This window comes from Neolamprologus multifasciatus, chromosome 10 (assembly GCF_963576455.1).
Source record: "Neolamprologus multifasciatus chromosome 10, fNeoMul1.2, whole genome shotgun sequence".
NCBI classification, from domain to species: Eukaryota; Metazoa; Chordata; class Actinopteri; order Cichliformes; family Cichlidae; genus Neolamprologus; species Neolamprologus multifasciatus.
Genome location: NC_140448.1, coordinates 16,940,144 through 16,961,828, shown reverse-complemented (window position 1 = coordinate 16,961,828; position 21,685 = coordinate 16,940,144). Strand labels below are relative to the sequence as shown.

At 44.8% G+C, this 21,685-nt stretch overlaps 1 protein-coding gene across 1 annotated transcript; it reads left to right on the top strand.

The window, feature by feature from the left end:
* Positions 1–255: 255 nt before the first annotated feature.
* LOC146509962 (uncharacterized) lies at positions 256–3,262 on the top strand. The gene has a single exon (XM_085175281.1). It carries the CDS (start codon positions 1,547–1,549, stop codon positions 3,065–3,067), a length of 1,521 nt encoding a protein of 506 aa, XP_085031407.1. The 5' UTR covers positions 256–1,546; the 3' UTR covers positions 3,068–3,262.
* The last annotated feature ends 18,423 nt before the right edge of the window (positions 3,263–21,685 follow it).

Here is a 21,685-nt window from a genome sequence, read left to right as displayed (position 1 = left end):
CTCAGGCTTCCTTAACCCTCAATCTAGCTAAATGTGAATTTGCTAAGGCCACAGTGACGTACTTGGGCAGAGAGGTGGGAAGTGGGCAGGTGCGACCTCTTAACGCCAAGGTTGCAGTGATTATGGAGTATCCCTGGAGTTGCGCCGATTCCTGGGAATGGTGGGTTATTACAGGAACTTCTGCAAAAACGTCTCCTCCATAGTCCAGCCGTTGACCAACCTGCTAAGCCCCAAGGTTGATCTTGTGGTCTGACAAGTGTCAGGATGCCTTTGAAAGTGCAAAAGCCCTCCTATGCCACACTCCCGTGCTAACTGCACCTGCCTTGACGCGTCCATTCAAATTAGAGGTTGATGCCAGTGCTGTTGGGGCTGGGGCAGTACTGTTGCAAGAAGACTTGCAGGGATTGGACCACCCCATTTGTTACTTCTCCCGCAAGTTTAACAAGCATCAGGTAAATTACTCCGTCATTGAAAAGGAGACATTGGCCCTGTTGCTAGCTCTTCAGCACTTCCATGTGTACTTGGGGTCTGGCACATTACCCATTGTAGTGTACACTGATCATAATCCACTTGTATTTCTTGCCTGAATGTTTAACCACAATCAAAGACTCATGCGATGGGCCTTGCTGCTACAAGAGTACAATTTGGAGATTCGGCATATCAAAGGATCAGAAAATGTACTAGCTGATGGCCTCTCCCGGTTGTGAGTATGACTTGTTTTGTTGTCTGTCACGAATATGGAAATCTGTATATACAAAACGTGGTCTTGTATTTTAAGGGGAGGGGTGTTACGGCCCGAGGCCTTGGAGGGAGTGAGACTGCCTTTTTGTTTATGCAAATCCAAGTGTGCTAGGACTCGTGGAGGATTGGCTGCTGGGAGTCCTGTGCCAACCTTCTTTTATGCAGATCACAGTGTGCCAGACCTCATGGACGATTGGCTGCCTGGAGATCCCATGGCCACTCCAAGACCAATTGACTGGCTGATTGTCTGCACCTGGGAGTATAAAAGGCTGAAGATCCTTCACACTATGGGGAACTGCTGCTCTGAAGTGACATGCAGTGTCCTCCTCGTTGCCTCACACTTGAACGTTGTTTGTTGAAACTGTTTGGTGTGTTGCTCTTTGTTTGCTAAACCAGCTGAACTTAGTTTCATTAGAGTTTTGTGATGCTGGCTTGCCTTAGTTAACCCCTAGCTTTTATTTTGTGTGCTGCCAGCTTGCCTTAGTTAACCTTTAGCTTTTACTCTTGACTGTTTTTTCTTTATGTAATAATTGTTTTCCCAGTGGTCTGTTGAACATCCCTGTCGGTTTTCTGTTCAAAGCTTGAAATTAAAACCTTTTTCTTTACTCAGTTTTGTGTTGGGGGCTTGTGTATGTTACTCCTTCCCTGACGCCTAGCAGAGGGGGTCGTAACATAAGTGGGGGCTTGTCCGGGATCCTCCTTTTCCCAATAAGGAGAATTCCCTTTTGTGAAAGAGAGAACGTGTGTTTTGCTCAATTTTGGTTTTCTTTTTTCTTCTTCTGCCCTCTTCCCTGTTTTGAGCGCCATGTCGGCTCTATTTTGTTTAGAGGATTTTTTAAAAGCTCCATCTGTTGTGCTCCTTGAGAGCTGCCGCAAATGCGAATTGCTGCAAATTGTAGAACACCTTAAGCTACAGCTCTCTAAAACACTCCGTAAGAGTGACCTGAAAAAGCGGGTAGTAGACGAGTTGGTGGAGGCTGGTCTAATGCAAGTCCCTGATCTGCCTGAAGTGCCTGTGGTCTCTGGTGAGCCTAGTCAAACTTCCTCATTTGAGGGGGACCATAAAGATGGTACGGGTCATGACAGTGTGGGAGATGAGCGGGGGAAGACGCCGCGCACGCTCCCTCGCTATGATCCCCTTTCCTCTGGAAGTTCAGAAGCACGGGACGGGGCCCGGCTAAAGGTGCGCTTGGCACGGCTCCAGTTGGAGGCCGAGGAGAAGGCTCAAGCCAGGCGAGCTCAATTAGAGCTTGAGATCAGAAAGCTGGAAATAGAGGCAGATAAAACAGTGAGGCTGCGTGAGCTGGAGCTGGAGTCTCAGCCACGAGCCTCATCTGTCTCCGCTGATGGTCCAGGTTCTGCCCCCGTGTCTACTACTCCTTATGACATTAGTAAGTGCATTTCTTTAGTGCCTGCTTTTAAAGAGGCTGAGGTGGATTCTTATTTTGCAGCATTTGAGCGCATTGCTGGTGCTTTGCGGTGGCCTAGTGAGATCTGGCCCCTTTTATTACAGTGTAAACTGACTGGAAAAGCCCAAGAGGTGGTAGCTGCGCTTCTCTTAAAAGACAGTTTGGAGTATTCTTGTGTTAAATCAGCTGTGTTGCAAGCATATGAATTGGTTCCAGAAGCATACAGGCAGAAATTTCGGCTACAGAGGAAACTTCCCTCCCAAACGTATGTGGAGTTTGCCAGGGAAAAAGGTATCCTCTTTGACAAGTGGTGCTCTGCGTCAAAAGCCAGTGATTATGATTCATTGTGTGAATTGATGTTGCTGGAAGACTTTAAAAAGTGTCTTCCAGAGAGTATAGTGTTATACCTGAATGAGCAGAAAGTAACCACTTTAGCAACTGCAGGAGTTCTCGCAGACGAGTATGTGCTCACCCATAAGTCCTCTTTTCTGGTTAAAGAGAAGTCACAGTTTAGTGCTGCGCAGCAGGCTCGCACTGTTAAACCCTTAGGCTTTAAAGAGAGTCGAGAGTGTTTCTACTGTCATAAACCGGGACATGTCATTGCGGACTGTTTGGCCCTGAAACGCAAAAAAGTGAATTCTCAGCAACCCAAAGTTGTTGCCTTTGTGAAAGCAGCGTTCCATCCTGAGGTGCTTGATTGTGGTGGTAAGGTGCCAGACCCTTGTTTTAATCCATTTATCTTTGATGGTTTTGTATCCCTAACTGATAAATCCACTGATCTAAAATCGGTGCGCATACTGAGAGACACTGGAGGGTCTCAGACCTTAATCCTTTCTAGTGCTCTACCTTTCTCAGCAGACAGTGCATCTGGATTTAATGTTGTGCTGCGTGGAATAGAGATGGGTTATGCTCCCTGACCCGTTTACCAGGTCTATATCAAATCAGAACTTGTTACGGGATTTTTCCCCGTCACAGTCTGTCCGACCTTACCAATAGAGGGGGTGGCCATGTTGCTAGGAAATGATATTGTGGGCGGATTAGTGCGTCCTAGTCTGGAGGTGCTGGATAAGCCCCTCAGTTGTGATGCCCCAGAGATTTCTGTGACCCCAAAGCTGTACCCTGCTTGTGTGGTTACTCGTGCCCAAGCCCGTAAAGATGGTGACGTTACCCTCGCTGATTCTGTGTTGATGTCCTCATTTTCTGAGGAGGGTGCCGTGTTACCTGACAACAACAATGTTTTGTCTTCCCCAGACTTGGTAAACCCTGAGGAGCCTAGTCCATCTGTAAAAGAAATACCACTGCTTTTAACCAGAGAAAATCTGTCGGCGGCCCAGTTGGCTGATGAATCGTTGCAGCGATGTTTTAAGCATGTGGTAAGTGCTGAGCAAGCTAAGAATGAGCAACAAGCCTATTTCATAGAACAAGGTGTGCTAGTGCGTCAATGGTTTCCATTGGGGGCTAGGAGTGTGGACTGGAGTAAGGTTAAGCAGATTGTCATACCCACGCTGTATTGGTCAAAGATCCTGGCGCTTGCTCATGAAAGCCAGTGGTCGGGACATTTAGGCATCACAAAAACGTATCAGTTACTATTAAAACACTTCTTCTGGCCTGGCATGAAATGTGATGTGGCAGCTTTCTGCCGTAGTTGCCATGTGTGTCAACTTGCGGGTAAACCAAATCAGGTTATACCCCCTGCACCATTATGTCCCATCCCAGTAATCGATCAACCATTTGATCACGTCATAGTAGACTGCGTAGGTCCACTACCAAGAACAAAGTCGGGAAACCAATATTTACTCACCATAATGTGTGCTGCTACACATTTCCCTGAGGCTATTCCACTGCACAAAATTACAGCAAGGTCGGTTGTGAGAGCCCTTACTAAGTTTTTTTCTACATTTGGCCTGCCTAAAGTCATTCAAACAGATCAAGGTTCTAACTTTCAGTCTAAATTATTCGAGCAAGTAGCTAAAAGCCTACAAATCAAACAGGTTGTGTCCTCTGCCTATCACCCAGAATCCCAAGGAGCTTTAGAGCGGTGGCATCAAACCTTAAAAGCCATGCTCCGCAAGTATTGCTTAGAGGCCAAAGTGGATTGGGATGAAGGGATTCCCTTTGTGTTGTTTGCTGCTCGCGAAGCCGTCCAAGAGTCACTTGGGTTCAGTCCCTCTGAACTAGTGTTTGGCCACACGCCTCGTGGCCCGCTTAAAGGAATAAAAGAGGAACTCTTGATCCAGGAAGGGAGCCCTAGAGTGGGAGTGGCCAAGTATGTGCAGGATTTCCATGAGCGTTTGAGTCAAGCTAATGCTCTGGCTAGGCAGCACCTCACTGTTTCACAAGGAAAAATGAAACACACTTATGATAAGGCTGCTGTCAAACGACAATTCCAGACAGGAGATGAAGTACTTGTTTTCTTGCCTGTCCCTGGATCATCTCTTTCTGCTAAGTATGAGGGGCCTTATGAGGTACGCGAACGAGTAGGAGAAACTGATTACATAATCAGCACGCCGAATCGAAGTTGCAAAACCCGTGTTTGCCATATAAACATGTTAAAGTTATACCACTCCCAACCCCAACCAAAACCCACTGGGAGCTGTGCTCCTGTGGCCGTCTTCAGTCACTCAGAGGTAGAAAGCACAGACGAGGCTGATGGTTTAAAACTGAACTACTCTAGTTGTTCTAAGCCCCGCTTGCCTAACTCTGAAGTGTTAAAATCATTCCGGAGTCAGCTTGATCACCTGTCTTCCGAGCAACAAGAAGACGTAGCTAATTTGGTCCATGAGTACCCCTGTTTATTTGGTGATGTGCCAACACGGACTACCATGCTAAAACATGACATTGATGTTCAAAATGCAAAGCCCATCAAACAACACCCTTATTGCATAAATCCCATCAAACGTTTGTTGATGAAGCAAGAATCTGAGTACCTGCTACAACATGGTTTGGCAGAGCCCAGTCAGAGCCCCTGGAGCTCACCATGCTTGCTAGAAGCGAAACCAGATGGTTCACCTCGTTTTATCACTGACTTCCGCAAAGTAAACGCCGTTACTGTCCCTGACTCTTACCCCCTCCCTAGAATTGAGGATTGCGTGGACAGTATTGGAATGGCCCAATATGTGACTAAATTAGACCTTCTCAAAGGCTATTGGCAAGTCCCCTTAACCAAGCGTGCTTCTACTATTTCAGCTTTTGTAACGCCTGACACCTTTTTGCAGTACACTGTCATGGCATTTGGGATGTGTAATGCACCCGCGACCTTCCAGAGATTAGTGAATAAGGTCCTCTATGGCCTTCCCAACTGTAGTGCTTACCTAGATGATCTGGTAATATACACTAAAACATGGTCGGACCATTTGTACACTCTGCGCCAAGTATTCCACCGTTTAGCTCAGGCTTCCTTAACCCTCAATCTAGCTAAATGTGAATTTGCTAAGGCCACAGTGACGTACTTGGGCAGAGAGGTGGGAAGTGGGCAGGTGCGACCTCTTAACGCCAAGGTTGCAGTGATTATGGAGTATCCCTGGAGTTGCGCCGATTCCTGGGAATGGTGGGTTATTACAGGAACTTCTGCAAAAACGTCTCCTCCATAGTCCAGCCGTTGACCAACCTGCTAAGCCCCAAGGTTGATTTCCTGTGGTCTGACAAGTGTCAGGATGCCTTTGAAAGTGCAAAAGCCCTCCTATGCCACACTCCCGTGCTAACTGCACCTGCCTTGACGCGTCCATTCAAATTAGAGGTTGATGCCAGTGCTGTTGGGGCTGGGGCAGTACTGTTGCAAGAAGACTTGCAGGGATTGGACCACCCCATTTGTTACTTCTCCCGCAAGTTTAACAAGCATCAGGTAAATTACTCCGTCATTGAAAAGGAGACATTGGCCCTGTTGCTAGCTCTTCAGCACTTCCATGTGTACTTGGGGTCTGGCACATTACCCATTGTAGTGTACACTGATCATAATCCACTTGTATTTCTTGCCTGAATGTTTAACCACAATCAAAGACTCATGCGATGGGCCTTGCTGCTACAAGAGTACAATTTGGAGATTCGGCATATCAAAGGATCAGAAAATGTACTAGCTGATGGCCTCTCCCGGTTGTGAGTATGACTTGTTTTGTTGTCTGTCACGAATATGGAAATCTGTATATACAAAACGTGGTCTTGTATTTTAAGGGGAGGGGTGTTACGGCCCGAGGCCTTGGAGGGAGTGAGACTGCCTTTTTGTTTATGCAAATCCAAGTGTGCTAGGACTCGTGGAGGATTGGCTGCTGGGAGTCCTGTGCCAACCTTCTTTTATGCAGATCACAGTGTGCCAGACCTCATGGACGATTGGCTGCCTGGAGATCCCATGGCCACTCCAAGACCAATTGACTGGCTGATTGTCTGCACCTGGGAGTATAAAAGGCTGAAGATCCTTCACACTATGGGGAACTGCTGCTCTGAAGTGACATGCAGTGTCCTCCTCGTTGCCTCACACTTGAACGTTGTTTGTTGAAACTGTTTGGTGTGTTGCTCTTTGTTTGCTAAACCAGCTGAACTTAGTTTCATTAGAGTTTTGTGATGCTGGCTTGCCTTAGTTAACCCCTAGCTTTTATTTTGTGTGCTGCCAGCTTGCCTTAGTTAACCTTTAGCTTTTACTCTTGACTGTTTTTTCTTTATGTAATAATTGTTTTCCCAGTGGTCTGTTGAACATCCCTGTCGGTTTTCTGTTCAAAGCTTGAAATTAAAACCTTTTTCTTTACTCAGTTTTGTGTTGGGGGCTTGTGTATGTTACTCCTTCCCTGACGCCTAGCAGAGGGGGTCGTAACATCCACGATGTAAAATACGTTTTGAGCTTCCTGGGCTAATGGTTGATGGTTGAAAAGTTGAAGGGCTTAATGAAATATACACATTTCTTTTTCTTCTGGGAATAAAAAGTATCCAAAATCCACAAATTTAACCTTTTCCCTTTTTATTTATTTATTTTTTTTGTACATGTATCAACAAGTGAAAACTTCTCTCAGACACAATCAAAAGACTTTTTTCCATTAGGTTTTCTTCTATTTGTTTCAAACCTGACGTGTAAATGTCTTTGCTTATATAGGACATTGAATGCTTTATATTTGATCTTCTCTGGTCCTTGAACAGCACATTCTGACTGTGCCAGTTTTCTTACTATTAAAGAGCTGACATAGTCTAAGGGCAAGTGACTCACGCTTACATCAACCTTTTAATATCCTGCTTCAGCATGTTGAACCGTAGTTCACTTTGTTCTCTTGTCTCTGTCTTTTCTGGCCCTAAAATCTTATGCAATGTACAAGGAAAGTATGATCAGACAAAGTATTTGCCAAGGTCAGTGTGGTGACATGAAGCAATAAATCATCCTAATTTCCCTGCATGTGTTTTAAGTGAAATCCTTTAGTTGTTTGATTTTTTTCTTTTTTTTTGCCTTTTTGCTGTAACTTTTATTACAGTAAAATCAAAATAAAAAAGCACTGTGGTTTACCAGATTTACTGTTTTAATTTAATCTAGCAACATATTTTTGTTGTTGTTTTTTTTAATCAAAAGCAGATGGCTGTTTTTGGTGAAATATATACAAACACACTTTGTTAGGTACATGTGTTCAACTGCTCATTAAAGCAAATATCAAACCAGCCAATCACATGGCAACAGCTCATTGCCTTTAGACATTTAAAGATGGTCAAGATGACCTGCTTGAAGTTCAAACTGAGCGTCGGAAAGGGGAGCAGATTTTGAACGTGGCATAGCTCTTTCTGTGAGTGGTCAGAGTATTTAAGAATCTGCTGATCTTCCCACACAACCATCTCTAGAATTGACAGAGAATAGTCCAAAAGTCTGTCCCCTTCTGGCTGCCTCTGCCTCAATTTTATCCCGCAACTTAGACATTCACATTACTCACACTCTCATTACACATACATATAGGATCTTGGGGGTGGGCACGCTACACGGAATCCCAATTACCATCAGGGTGTACACCTCACCCCCGGCGTCGTTGCCCACCTCTTAATTTTAAATACACGTAGACATTGAGGGCTAGCAGGAGGGACTATGCGCTTACCTGCTGCTCTCTGGCAGGTAGCTCCATGCCCTCCTGGGTTTTAAATGCACCTTAGAACACACATACATCAACACTACAATGAGCGGGTGGAGGGAGGTTAGGAGTCTTCTCTCACCCTCGTTCTCTGCTTTCTGCTGGAGCAGGGGGGCTAGGAGGAGGAGTTGGCCGTCCGACTGGGATCCGGAATGTGGGGCCTCCCTGCTGCTGCGGAGTCGGGGCGGTCTGCTTCTCCCCACCGCAGGGAAAAGGGTAACACAACCTGGGTCTGGGTGCAGTTCCCCCCTCCAGGGGCAAGGGTACCTAGACCCGGTTCGTAGAGTACGCTTGGGGAGTGTGATTGTGTGTACAGCGTCTCTTTATGTCTGTCTCCACGTTGGTTGAGTGTGGAGTAAGTGCATATGAGAGCATGAGGGTGGGAATGGATGTTTGTATCTGTGTGTGCCTGTATGTCTGTGTCTATATGTCAGGTTGGGTATCAGATGCCACCTCTCTGAGGACAGCTCCGGCCCTCCAAGGTTTGGAGGCCTATCTCCCCCCACCACTTCCCCTGCCGGGGGCGGACTCCCTCAGACATCGGTGCGTTGGTGGTTCTTTGTGTCCGGGGGTGGGCGTCCGGGTACACACCGGCTCACTCCTTGGCGGCTGCTTATCGGGGCCTGGAGCCTGGGGCTCGCTTGGGCCACTTCGGAGGTGGGGTGCCCCCGGCCTCTCGGCCTGGGGCTCGGTCACTCAGGCACAGCTGGCTGCCGGCGGAGCTCACGGGCACGTCACTGCAGCCCCCCCTGGCTTCTGCTCCGTGGCTGCTGGGTGACCCCTCATCTGGGACTCTCCTCAGCTCTTTCTGGGACGGTGGCACGGCTGCCCCTCTGTTGGTCTTCCTTGGTCTCTTGTGTTCTGGGGGCCTCTGGATGTCTGGAGTTTTGATCTCCTCCATACCTGCTTCATGCCCTGGAGGACGGGGCAGCGGCCCCCCACACCCTCTAGCAGATCATTACATGAGGGAACCTTTTAAGAAAACAAGCGCGTCCATGCTCACAGGTGTACACACGGGTGATCACACACACAAACTACACCCTTTTTGGCTCCTACCTCAATGCACACTGTGCTGTCGATCTTACGTGCTGCACAATAATGTTTAATATTTAGTATTTACTGTCATATTCCCATATATCATTGTGATGTGGTTTATTGTATTACTCTTGTTTTCTTCTGCTTGTTTTCTTTTTTCTTTCTCAACAGGTGATCCAGGTGATCGATATATGTATTTTTTATTTTTTTTAATTTTTTTATTTTTTCCTGCTTATTCTGTTGGTTTTTGTTTTTTGCCCTTCTCCCCCGTCCCTCTTCTCAACTGTTTTTCTTTCCCTCTTTCTTTCTCCCTTTTCTTTCCCCCAGTCAAGTCTGTCCCGTATTCAGCAAGTGAAAATAAAATAAAGAATAAAAGGTGAATCAAATGGACCATTACGGCAAAGCTGGGATGGTCAATTTGGTAAAGAAAATCCGTTGGGCATCTTTCTTCGCCTTTAGACAATAATTCTGATGGCAAAAGAGCCAAACGGGACAGGCAAAAAAAAAAAAAAAAAAAAAAAAAAAAAAAAAAAGAGAATAGTCCAAAAGGCAAAATATTAAATGAAAATGACAGAGATTAGAGGAAAATGGCCAACCTGCTTCTAGCTGATAGGAAGTCAAAGAACCAACCAAGGTATGCAGAAGAGCATCTCTGAATGCACAACATAGCAAACCTTGAAGCAGATGGGGTACCGCAGCAGTGCTGCTCATGTCAGCTAAGAACAGGAAACTGAGGGTACAGTTTGCACAGGGTCACCAAACTTGGACAGACGACTGGAAAAATATTCATGAGTCCCTGCATGGATCCATCTCGCCTTGTATCAGTGTTTCAGGCTGGAGGGAGTGGCTTAAAGGTTTAAAACATAGGTGGCAAACACAAGGTCTGGGGCCAGCCTGGCAAAGACTCCAATCAAGTCTATTGAACAGCTTTGAAAAGGAGCTTTTGGAAAGGAGTGAGGGAGTCCATACATTTGAAACCTTTAGCTGTATTTTCACAGGTTTTACAGCTTTTCCTATAGAATTTAGAGTATAGCGCAAAGTAAAAGAGACAGACTTTTTGATTTAAATTTGTCATTGACACGAATGACTCCCATGAACGTTTCCGAGGTGATGAAGTGTCAGTGTTGTGGAGCTCTGAAAAATCAGATAGAGTCTACACATTGGCTTTTTCTTAAATATTTTACTGAATTAGTAGGACAAAAAAAACAAAAAAAACAACAACTTAATTTTACAAAGGAATGTGGTGATTTTAAAAAGCTGCAAATTCATTTGAAATATGCTGGGATGTTTTGGCTTTCAGACAGCCTTTGTGACCCACACAAAGGATGCAAAAGAGAACTGCAAGTGGAGGTTTTAGTGTTCCTGTTTTTTTGTCTAAAACAAGTGGACCAGAACTTGACTGGAGATTCATACAACTGCCTGAGGCTGTTGGAACCCTTTACCTTTCACCAGACCAACTTTCAGCTCTCTGCTCTGTGAAATCACTGCCGAGCCCTCCTCCTACAAATGTAATTGCTTTCATCCTTCACCCAAATACAGTTGAATGGCTGTTTAGTTACTCTGTGATATAATCAAGATTATAAAGGAGCTTTATAAATGAATTCCACTGACTAATATTACTACCACTACCAGTAGTAATAATGATAACAATAAAGGTTTATTCATATTAAAAAATATTTTGTAAATGAGAATTGTTGTCCAAGTCTACAATTGAGAATAGTTTTAAATTTTAAAGTCTTACATTTCATCCTCCTGTATGCCTTTAGTCATTCTTAAATCTAGACAGAATTAAAACTACCAGCATTCAGTATGTATTTAAAACAGTTTATGCCTGTATCACATTATAAATGCCCGAGGAATGGGTAAAAGTAAGTTGTGGAATCACAATGTCCTGGCCCAGTCTTATTTAACCATAAATCATTGATACTGTCTAATATTATTTCATGGTTTGATATTCTTTTAAGATTTATATCGCTGATAGCCTTGGCTGTATTGTGCAGTTCAATGGATGATTGCGCTGGAGGGATTGTCGGCTGTAAATGTATTTGGCAATAGTTATTGGTTACTTTCCGACTCCTTTAATCGCAATGATGACTACTGCCTAAGAGAAAAGTGCTAAAATGATGGAATGACACCCATGCATGCATGAATGTATCCCCATGGGCTTTCCAAATGCACATATTCCATTTGCATTAAAAAATACTTGTTGCTTATTAGACATTATGGAAATCATTGATTGTCTTTTTGGCTCCAAAATCTCAACTGAAAACATGTGTGCACAGTAATTACTTGGTAAACATTTTCCCCATTTTCTGGCATGACCTAATATGTCAGGTCTGTCTGGATAAGTGCCACTGAGTGGAAAACCTCAATAGGCGGCAAGAATAGAAAATATATAATGTGAAAAATCTATTTCTTATGTAAATGGGTGTTTTGGCAGTGTTTGTTGCATGCATCAGTTGCATTCCTATAGTTTCCACCCAAAGGGGAATGTGTCCTGTTTAGGATTTAGGGGGGAATTATATCACAATTGTTATTATGAATTATTGTTCTTCACACACACACACACACACACACACGCACACACACACACACACACACACACACACACACACACACACACACACACACACACACAAAGTAATGATAATTTGGTAGTAAAATCCATATTGGCATGAATACAGAGACTATACTTTCTTGTGTTTATTGCCTCCAGAGTTCTGGATTATAGGATTGCAGTGAGGTGAAATCAGGACTTTTTGGATTTCTATACTCAGAAACTCATGCTTGTCATCTGTTTTTTGTAGATGGCAAACAAAGGTTACTGCAGAGTGCAATCATTAAGACACCTCATGTAGTGCTCTTGTGGGGTTTAAAAATGAATTATGAGTTGTGATGATGCAAATGATAGAGCCGTATATTGCATTTGAAATAAGATATACAGCGTTGATTTGAAAAGCACAATACTTACCACACACATATGTATGGAAGGGGCGAGTCCTTGGTGTCAGAGATGATAGAAACCCTCAGGTTCCCATCACTCTTTTTCACTTCTTGCACTCCTTCTTTTGAACCCACTGACACCCAATTAGCATTCCAGCTCCTTTTCTCTCTGATTGTTGCCAAACATAAGTCACAGGTTTGCGTTGAGAGGGGAATGGCTCAGTCATGACTGGGAACCTGCTGGTTCAGGGCAATGACATTATACTTATCCCTCTGGTTTAAATTTGCACTTTAACTGACTGGTTAATCTGATGACCCTGGGTTATTTTACACAGAGGGCCTGTGAGACTGTTAGGCGATGATGGCCTCTTGACTAAGGATAAAAGGAAACATTCATTATCAAAAAAACAATAGAAAATGTCAACTAAAAAACCACTAAGAAACAACAAAATGAACATTTCAAGAAAGCAATGAGAGCACTAAATGCACCATTTAAAAAGCAAAGAGATTCTGGGCTATGTACATATGTGGCTCACATTATTCTGTGTTTGGTCGTGCACTCTGCAACACAAATAAGTCAGAACATTTTGTATTGATGACACAGCTCTATTTGCAAAGTAAATAAACCCAGAACTCTCCACATATGCTTTATTTCTGCTGTCCTATAACCACAATGGCCAGAAACTTCATGACCGATGTTACATTACCAGCAACAAAACCTTTCAGACATAGATGGAGTGATTTCTAGCACATGCATGTTTGCTTGTAAAGTTAAGTAAATGTTTGACATTTTAGAGCGTGCACCTTCATGACACCATTTTCACCCATATGGTAACACTTGAGCCAGCAGCTGGTTCTCCTAGTTTAGCATAAAGATGGTAGCTGTGGGAAAACAGCTGTCCTGGCTCTTTCAAACGATGATGTCTATCCAACCATTTTAGAGTGGTTTTTAAAAAATGTACAGCACTGTTCGTAAGTCTTAAGCCACCCCACGTCTCTTTATGTTTTATTAGAAAAATGGAGGTGGTGGTCCAACGTGGCTTGGGCCTCCTCCATGTGTGTGTGGGGCGGTGTCTCTGCCATGTGCTGGGCAGCTTTTGGATGCCTGTGGGCCTGGGGTCATGTTCTTGTTTCGTGCCAAGGTGACAGGCCTCTGGCAGGGTCAGCTTACAGTTCCCTTGGGTTCTCTGGGACTCTTGCCTTTTGGGATCAGCCTTTCCTGGTAGGATAGTTGCAGAGTTGTTGCCGAGATGTGAGGCCTCAGGCCTTTGGTACTCTTGGGGGCTGTGAACGCCCGGATCTCAGGCTATAGTGGGGGGATTATTGTACCTTCCTACCTGCATTATTAATTACATTTTATGACAAAGACATAGATACTCATGCTCACTCACGCGAACACACAATGAGAAGATCGTTGATTTGTGTATTTGTGCACTTTCATATTTTTCTGTTCCAGGTGCTGTATGTCTTTTTCCTTTTTCTTTTTTTCCTTACTTCCTAACAGTTGGTGAAACATTGTGCTTTTTCATTTGTGCTCTATCCTTTTACTATATTTTCCCTATTTTTTCCTCACCTGTCAGCTTACACTTTGGTTTTACTACACATATATTGTAAAAACTGAAATAAGAGTAATGGGAATTAATAAATACACAGATAAACAAAACATACGAACAAGAGACGTCTAGAGAAAATTTATAGAGCTCGAAGCAAAATATGTTTGGCACCACATCACATTCAGAGAGTAATTCTGATTGCAAAAGCTGCAAGACAAGACAGGTTTAAAAAGGAAGAGAAAAAGATAGATGGGAAATAGGAGCAGTGATTTATTAAAACAGGTAAAGACACATGGAAATATCAGTCTGAAATTTAGCCCCAAACCATGGCAGAGTCTCGACTGTGTTTAGATGATGGTGGTAGACGCGCAGTGTTGTACCTTTCAGCCACTGTTCCATTGACAAAAGGCTTTTACTGCATACCCTGAAGGGTATCTGGCCCTTCAGCTGATACATACTGACGGATGGATCAACTGAAGGAGCAGATGCATCTCTCTGATCATGTGTCAGGTCTCTACAGGGTGTTTTCCTATTACTTAAGGCCTGACTTTCAGGTACTGTTTATCTGCTGTTGGCAATTTTTCAGGCCTGCCACATCTCCTTTGTCATCCACTTATCCAAATTCATCTTTTTTTTTATTAGAGGCTCACTGCACACCTTATGCTAATCTCTCTGATTGTTGCCAAACATAAATCACAGGATTTTGGTTGAGAGGGGAATGGCTCAGTCACGATAGTGAACCTGCTGGTTCAGGGCAATGACATTATACTTATCCCTCTGGTTTAAATTTGCACTTTAACTGACTGGTTAGTGTGATGTCCCTGGATTATTTTACGCAGAGGGCCTGTGAGACTGTTAGGCGATGATGGCCTCTTGACTAAGGATAAAAGGAAACATTCATTATCAAAAAAACAATAGAAAATGTCAACTAAAAAAACACTAAGAAACAACAAAATGAACATTTCAAGAAAGCAATGAGAGCACTAAATGCACCATTTAAAAAGCAAAGAGATTCTGGGCTATGTACATATGTGGCTCACATTACTCTGTGTTTGGTCGTGCACTCTGCAACACAAATAAGTCAGAACATTTTTATTGATGACACAGCTCTATTTGCAAAGTAAATAAACCCAGAACTCTCCACATATGCTTTATTCCTGCTGTCCTAAAACCTCAATGGTTATAGGTATAACCTCACCTTATGCCAATATATGCCAAGTCTTCAGACAATAGCTCTTTGGAAATCAGCTGCAAATGTCAAAATACCATTTTATGCCTGACAAACTGTGTTATCTTTGACATTTATTTTAGATTTTGATTTTCTGTTTTTTTTACCCTTATTTTTTATGCATATTAAACAAATGGAACATAATATGTTAGTATGCTTTACAGTTATAGAGCCAGGCATCATGTTTTTCCTGTTTTATGGCAGTTTAAGTCAGGAGAGTGATGTGAGAGTGGTATCAGGCTTTCCTAAAAGGCTAAAGTCATTTTCCCCAAATGATCTCATGTTCTTTAAAAATGCAAATGACCTGAAAAGATAACACTTAGAAGAACATAACAGCAAAGGTTTGAGAAATGTCCTGGTGACTGCTGACCAGAGATGGGCAGTAATGCGTTACTGTAATCTGATTACTTTTTTAAAGTAACGAGTAAAGTAAGGAATTACTATCGCAAAAACTGTAATTAGATTACCGTTACTTTCCTGTAGGAACGCTGCGTTACTGCGTTACTAAAACCGTGATTTTTTTGTGAGAATGTCTCATGGCAATGACGTAAGCGAGTGCGACGTTCGTGACAACAGCTGTGTGCAGATCAGCAATGGATAATATATCGAGTGCGGGAGAGAGTATGAGGGTGCAGCATGTTTTTCCAGGGTCCACATTACAAGTGACCAATCACCTTCTTGTGACGTCATACTTTTGCGACTTCGAAAAATACCCGCCTTAGTATATGTAGAACATATACTAGAAGGAACAGAATTTATTTCATTTGACAGACTAGTTACACAATATGGGATCAACAAGAAAAGATTTTTAGAATATCAACAAATTAAATCCATAATAAAAAAGAAATTTAAACTGGGTCAAGTTGAACTACAAACACCACCAAGTGTGGTTCAATTTTTTACTCTTAAAACCCCCAAATTACTATCCAAAATGTACAGAATGCTTTCTAAAACAGATGAATCAATATCACTTCCTATTGCAAAATGGGAAGCGGATTTATCAGTTAACTTAGACCAAAACTTCTGGTCTCAGATTTGCTTAAAAACCTTTCATCTAATCAGAAATCCCAGTCTTCAATTAATTCAATACAAAATACTACATAGAGTGCACTATACAGGTCATCGGATGTTCAAGATGGGCTTTGCATCTACCAACAACTGCTCACACTGCCAAACCAATTCACCGGACAATTATATCCACGCTCTTTGGTTCTGTCCACCAGTTCAGAAGTTTTGGCGCGAGATATGTGAAGACTTATCAAAGTGTCTGAAATGTAACATTCCAACTTCCCCCTTAGTGTGTTTGTTGGGCAGCTTAGATAATGTCACTTCAGAAAAGAATATAGCCCATATGGTTTTCACTGCCCTATGCATAGCCAAGAAAACAGTCCTCATGAACTGGAAAAATAAAAACAATCTTAATTCTAACCAATATAGAAATTATCTATTAGATTACATTAGTCTTGATACAGCCTCTGCCACCACATCAGATCAATTGCTCTGGACTCCTTTGATCACCTCCATCACCTAGTGGGGGTGGGGGGTCATATTTTGGTCTCGCCTTCACTGTTGTGATTGGTGTGGGGGTAGGGTCGGGCTTAGGGCGTCAGGCGGTTCCCCGGGAGCATCTTCCTTGGGGGGCTCAACCCGGGGTAGCGGTCATGGCCAATTAGGGGCTCTGTTGGCTCTTAGGTGACGGCTTCCTCGTGGCTACGTGCAGCGGGGCTAGGGGAGGGTCTGTGCTGACGGACGGGGGTTACTGACCTGGTAGCCTGGCTGCCCCTGGGTGGGTCCGGGACGGGCGTGAGGTTCTGGGGGCGCTCCGGCTCTGGCCTGGGGCCCTGGCCGGGCCTCGGGGGCCTGGGTCCTGGTTGGTGTGTTGCCGGGGTTGTGGGCCGGTGGGTATATGGGGGCCCGCCACTGGCGCAGGGTGCCGCCGGTGCGCCGAGCCACCTGGGGGGCTCTTCAACTGGTGGGGGGGGGGTTGTCACATCTTGCAGGAGCTTTCCTCTCTCAGGAACTCTCTCTGCAAGAGGGGGAGATACAGGAGAGGTGGAGGAAGATCTCAGCCTGGGCGTCTATTGTCTTATGTAGTCTGGAAGATGAGTGGATGATGGGGTGGGTGTAGTTTTCTCTGTTGTGGGGTTGGGTGGACTGCCCCGGGCTCTGTGGGGCCGGGCGGCGCCGCTGCACTGGTCCCCGGTTCGGATGGGCCTGGGCCCCCCTTCCCTGGCGGGTCGCGGAGTATGGGGGTGCCTACTGGGGTCAGCGGGGGAGCTGGCCCCAGGGAGGGGTCACTTGCCCCTCCCTTCCTTCCCTCCCCATCTCCAGCTGCCTCCCTCTTCCCGCTCCACCACAACCACCCACACATGCAGGGCCTTGGAGTAGGGGTGTGTCACCAGGGTGCAGAGGAGGTAACCCCCCCCCCCCCTCTGTCCCCTTCTGGCTGCCTCTGCCTCAATTTTATCCCGCAACTTAGACATTCACATTACTCACACTCTCATTACACATACATATAGGATCTTGGGGGTGGGCACGCTACACGGAATCCCAATTACCATCAGGGTGTACACCTCACCCCCGGCGTCGTTGCCCACCTCTCAATTTTAAATACACGTAGACATTGAGGGCTAGCAGGAGGGACTATGCGCTTACCTGCTGCTCTCTGGCAGGTAGCTCCATGCCCTCCTGGGTTTTAAATGCACCTTAGAACACACATACATCAACACTACAATGAGCGGGTGGAGGGAGGTTAGGAGTCTTCTCTCACCCTCGTTCTCTGCTTCCTGCTGGAGCAGGGGGGCTAGGAGGAGGAGTTGGCCGTCCGACTGGGATCCGGAATGTGGGGCCTCCCTGCTGCTGCGGAGTCGGGGCGGTCTGCTTCTCCCCACCGCAGGGAAAAGGGTAACACAACCTGGGTCTGGGTGCAGTTCCCCCCTCCAGGGGCAAGGGTACCTAGACCCGGTTCGTAGAGTACGCTTGGGGAGTGTGATTGTGTGTACAGCGTCTCTTTATGTCTGTCTCCACGTTGGTTGAGTGTGGAGTAAGTGCATATGAGAGCATGAGGGTGGGAATGGATGTTTGTATCTGTGTGTGCCTGTATGTCTGTGTCTATATGTCAGGTTGGGTATCAGATGCCACCTCTCTGAGGACAGCTCAGGCCCTCCAAGGTTTGGAGGCCTATCTCCCCCCACCACTTCCCCTGCCGGGGGCGGACTCCCTCAGACATCGGTGCGTTGGTGGTTCTTTGTGTCCGGGGGTGGGCGTCCGGGTACACACCGGCTCACTCCTTGGCGGCTGCTTATCGGGGCCTGGAGCCTGGGGCTCGCTTGGGCCACCTCGGAGGTGGGGTGCCCCCGGCCTCTCGGCCTGGGGCTCGGTCACTCAGGCACAGCTGGCTGCCGGCGGAGCTCACGGGCACGTCACTGCAGCCCCCCCTGGCTTCTGCTCCGTGGCTGCTGGGTGACCCCTCATCTGGGACTCTCCTCAGCTCTTTCTGGGACAGTGGCGCGGCTGCCCCTCTGTTGGTCTTCCTTGGTCTCTTGTGTTCTGGGGGCCTCTGGATGTCTGGAGTTTTGATCTCCTCCATACCTGCTTCATGCCCTGGAGGACGGGGCAGTGGCCCCCCACACCCTCTAGCAGATCATTACATGAGGGAACCTTTTAAGAAAACAAGCGCGTCCATGCTCACAGGTGTACACACGGGTGATCACACACACAAACTACACCCTTTTTGGCTCCTACCTCAATGCACACTGTGCTGTCGATCTTACGTGCTGCACAATAATGTTTAATATTTAGTAGTTACTGTCATATTCCCATATATCATTGTGATGTGGTTTATTGTATTACTCTCGTTTTCTTCTGCTTGTTTTCTTTTTTCTTTCTCAACAGGTGATCCAGGTGATCGATATATGTATTTATTTTTTTATTTATTTATTTTTTTTCTTCTGCTTATTCTGTTGGTTTTTGTTTTTTGCCCTTCTCCCCCGTCCCTCTTCTCAACTGTCTTTCTTTCCCTCTTTCTTTCTCCCTTTTCTTTCCCCCAGTCAAATCTGTCCCGTATTCAGCAAGTGAAAATAAAATAAAGAATAAAAGGTGAATCAAATGGACCATTACGGCAAAGCTGGGATGGTCAATTTGGTAAAGAAAAACCGTTGGGCATCTTTCTTCGCCTTTAGACAATAATTCTGATGGCAAAAGAGCCAAACGGGACAGGCAAAAAAAAAAAAAAAAAAAAGAACTGTGATCACTGGAATTTATTATTATTTAATAATAATAATTGTATTAATAATATAATAACATCCATGAGGAGAAACCACTTGTTCAGTGACCTGTAAACCACAGAGCTCCCTTTTCTGTCAGTTTGTTCAGTGTGTTGTTGTCAGCAGCTCCCCCAGCAGATTCTCCACAACGAACTGATAGAAAAACTTCTCCAGTATCTGCTGCGCATGTTAAAGGATTTCAGTTTCTTTGGGAAAGTTCCAGTTCAGCCTGGCCTCAGAGTGCAGAGGTGGCAAAAGTACCTAAGGAGAAATACACAGACGTGATTCAACTTCTTTACTGAAGATTACTTAAGATTAAAAATGATGACATGTCATCTTTAAATCTGCAGTTTATCAAGTGTCACGAGCAGTCCTCACCTTTAATACAACCTCTCTTGTTCCTCTCATGTCTTTTCTTACATTTTTCTCCATCTATGAATGAAATTTGCTCTCTTTCGTTTCCCTCCCTGGAAATCCAACATCTGGACCGTTAACAACACACTTTGACAAACTGCACATGAACAGTTTGTGTGTTTGCTGATGTTTGTTGAGCTGATAGATAGAAATGTCAAACATAACAAACATTACACCCTCATTCCTCTTCTGTAGCGCTAGCTACAAGCTGCCTCCAACATAGCTGCACTTGTTCCGTCCACTTTAACCACTGAGTATAAACACCAGACGATACCGCTGAGCCTAAAGTAACTAGCCTGTTTTGAAAATGTAAGGAGTAGAAAGTACAAATATTTGTGTTAAAATGCAGGGAGTAACAGTGAAAGGCTGTCAAAAAATAACTAGTAAGTAAGTACCAGTAAGGTACCTGAAAATACCTGAGAAGTATTTGTACTTTGTTACTTCCTGCCTCAGTCAATGTGGATGTCCAGGTACTTTTACTCCTCCACCACATTAATATTATGTCTCAGCACAGACACAGTGTACGTGTCCTCTTCCCTCTGAGGTTCCCTCACAGTTCCTCTGGTTTTATTCACATTCAGATGATTTCTCTCAGGCCACTTCACAAAGAACTCCACTAGTGTTCTGTCGTCCCCCTGGATATCAATTATGATCAGGTGCAGTGTGACGTGGGTGGTAGGATAAGGTGGGAGGCTGGGCATGTGGACCCCCAGTATCGCAGAATAGTTTTTGGGAGCTGGAGCACTACTGACTAGATATAGTTTGTCTCACCTCCACAGGTACCAAGGGAACAAAAGTCTGGCAGATGGGACTCTGGATTTGTCCTTTTCTGGACTATCCAATGGTGTTAGGTGCTGAGGGGCTGCTTCTGTCCTACACACAGGATGACAGACTGCAACATCTGATCTGAGGCTGTATGCTTTGGACACTTGGGTAAAGAGAGCTCCCTGTTGGCAAGACAGGTTTAGATGAAGGTCACCCTGAGATGCTAAAGGCTCTGGACACTGCCTTGGTTGACAAGCCTTTAATGACACGTGGAGGTCTGACACAGCGTCTGTGGACTGGCAAACCAGGATGGTGATTCCCATTTTCAAAAAGGGGGACCAGAGAGTGAGCTCCAGTTGTCACGGTCATACATTGCTCATGCTGTTGGAGAAGGTTTGTTCCAGGAAAGGAGGTCAGTTGTTGAAACTTGGACCCAGGTGCAGCAAAGCAGCTTCTGTCCTGGTTGGTTCGTTTGGCTTCAGCAGAATGTGACCTTCACTGGAGTGGTTTGCAGCTGAGCCTGAGTGTTTCTTCCTGTTAAAAGGGAGTTTTTCCTTCCCACTGTCGCCAAAGTGCCTGATCACAGGGGTCATATGATTGTTGGGGTTTTCTCTTTTCTCTCTGTATTGTTACAGGGTCTTTATCTTACATTATAAAGCCCCTTGAATAAAATTGAATTGATTAAATTATGTCGACTACAGCCTATTTAACAATATAAGCAAAGGTCTTGCACATTAAAAACAACCTAAAACAAACAAACAAACAAACAAACATCACGTTTTTGGCAGATTGTCCCTTCTCTGCACTGCACTTGCAGGAGAGCAGCATGACTCCTAACACTGTGGATGCTTTTTTCTTTTTTTAAACTAAACCTGACGTGAGTGTTTATTGAAGCACAGTCTGACAGTTTGTCTGTTACCACATATAAGGTAAAGTCCACAAACTTGTCAGACTCGCACACCTTTTAATTAATGTGATGGCAGTTAAGTGTGGCACACATACACCACACCACCTCCCTCCACAGGCAGTGTGCTCTGGAAACCATGTGACCAATAAGAAAAGGAAAACAAAAACACACAGCTTACAGGTGTGACATCTGTTAGGTTAACGATGAAGAGCCTGTATTAGCTGTTAAGCTATTCCTCCCTGTGCAGACAGGAATCATAATTTCCCCATAAAAGTTTATTTTGAATGTTTGCATTTGTTCACACCACAAATAATATGGTTCTAATTTTAAGCTATGGAG

Bases quoted from the DNA above. Each gene is read 5' to 3' on its own strand.
- LOC146509962 (XM_085175281.1), top strand. From the start codon at position 1,547: ATGTCGGCTCTATTTTGTTTAGAGGATTTTTTAAAAGCTCCATCTGTT.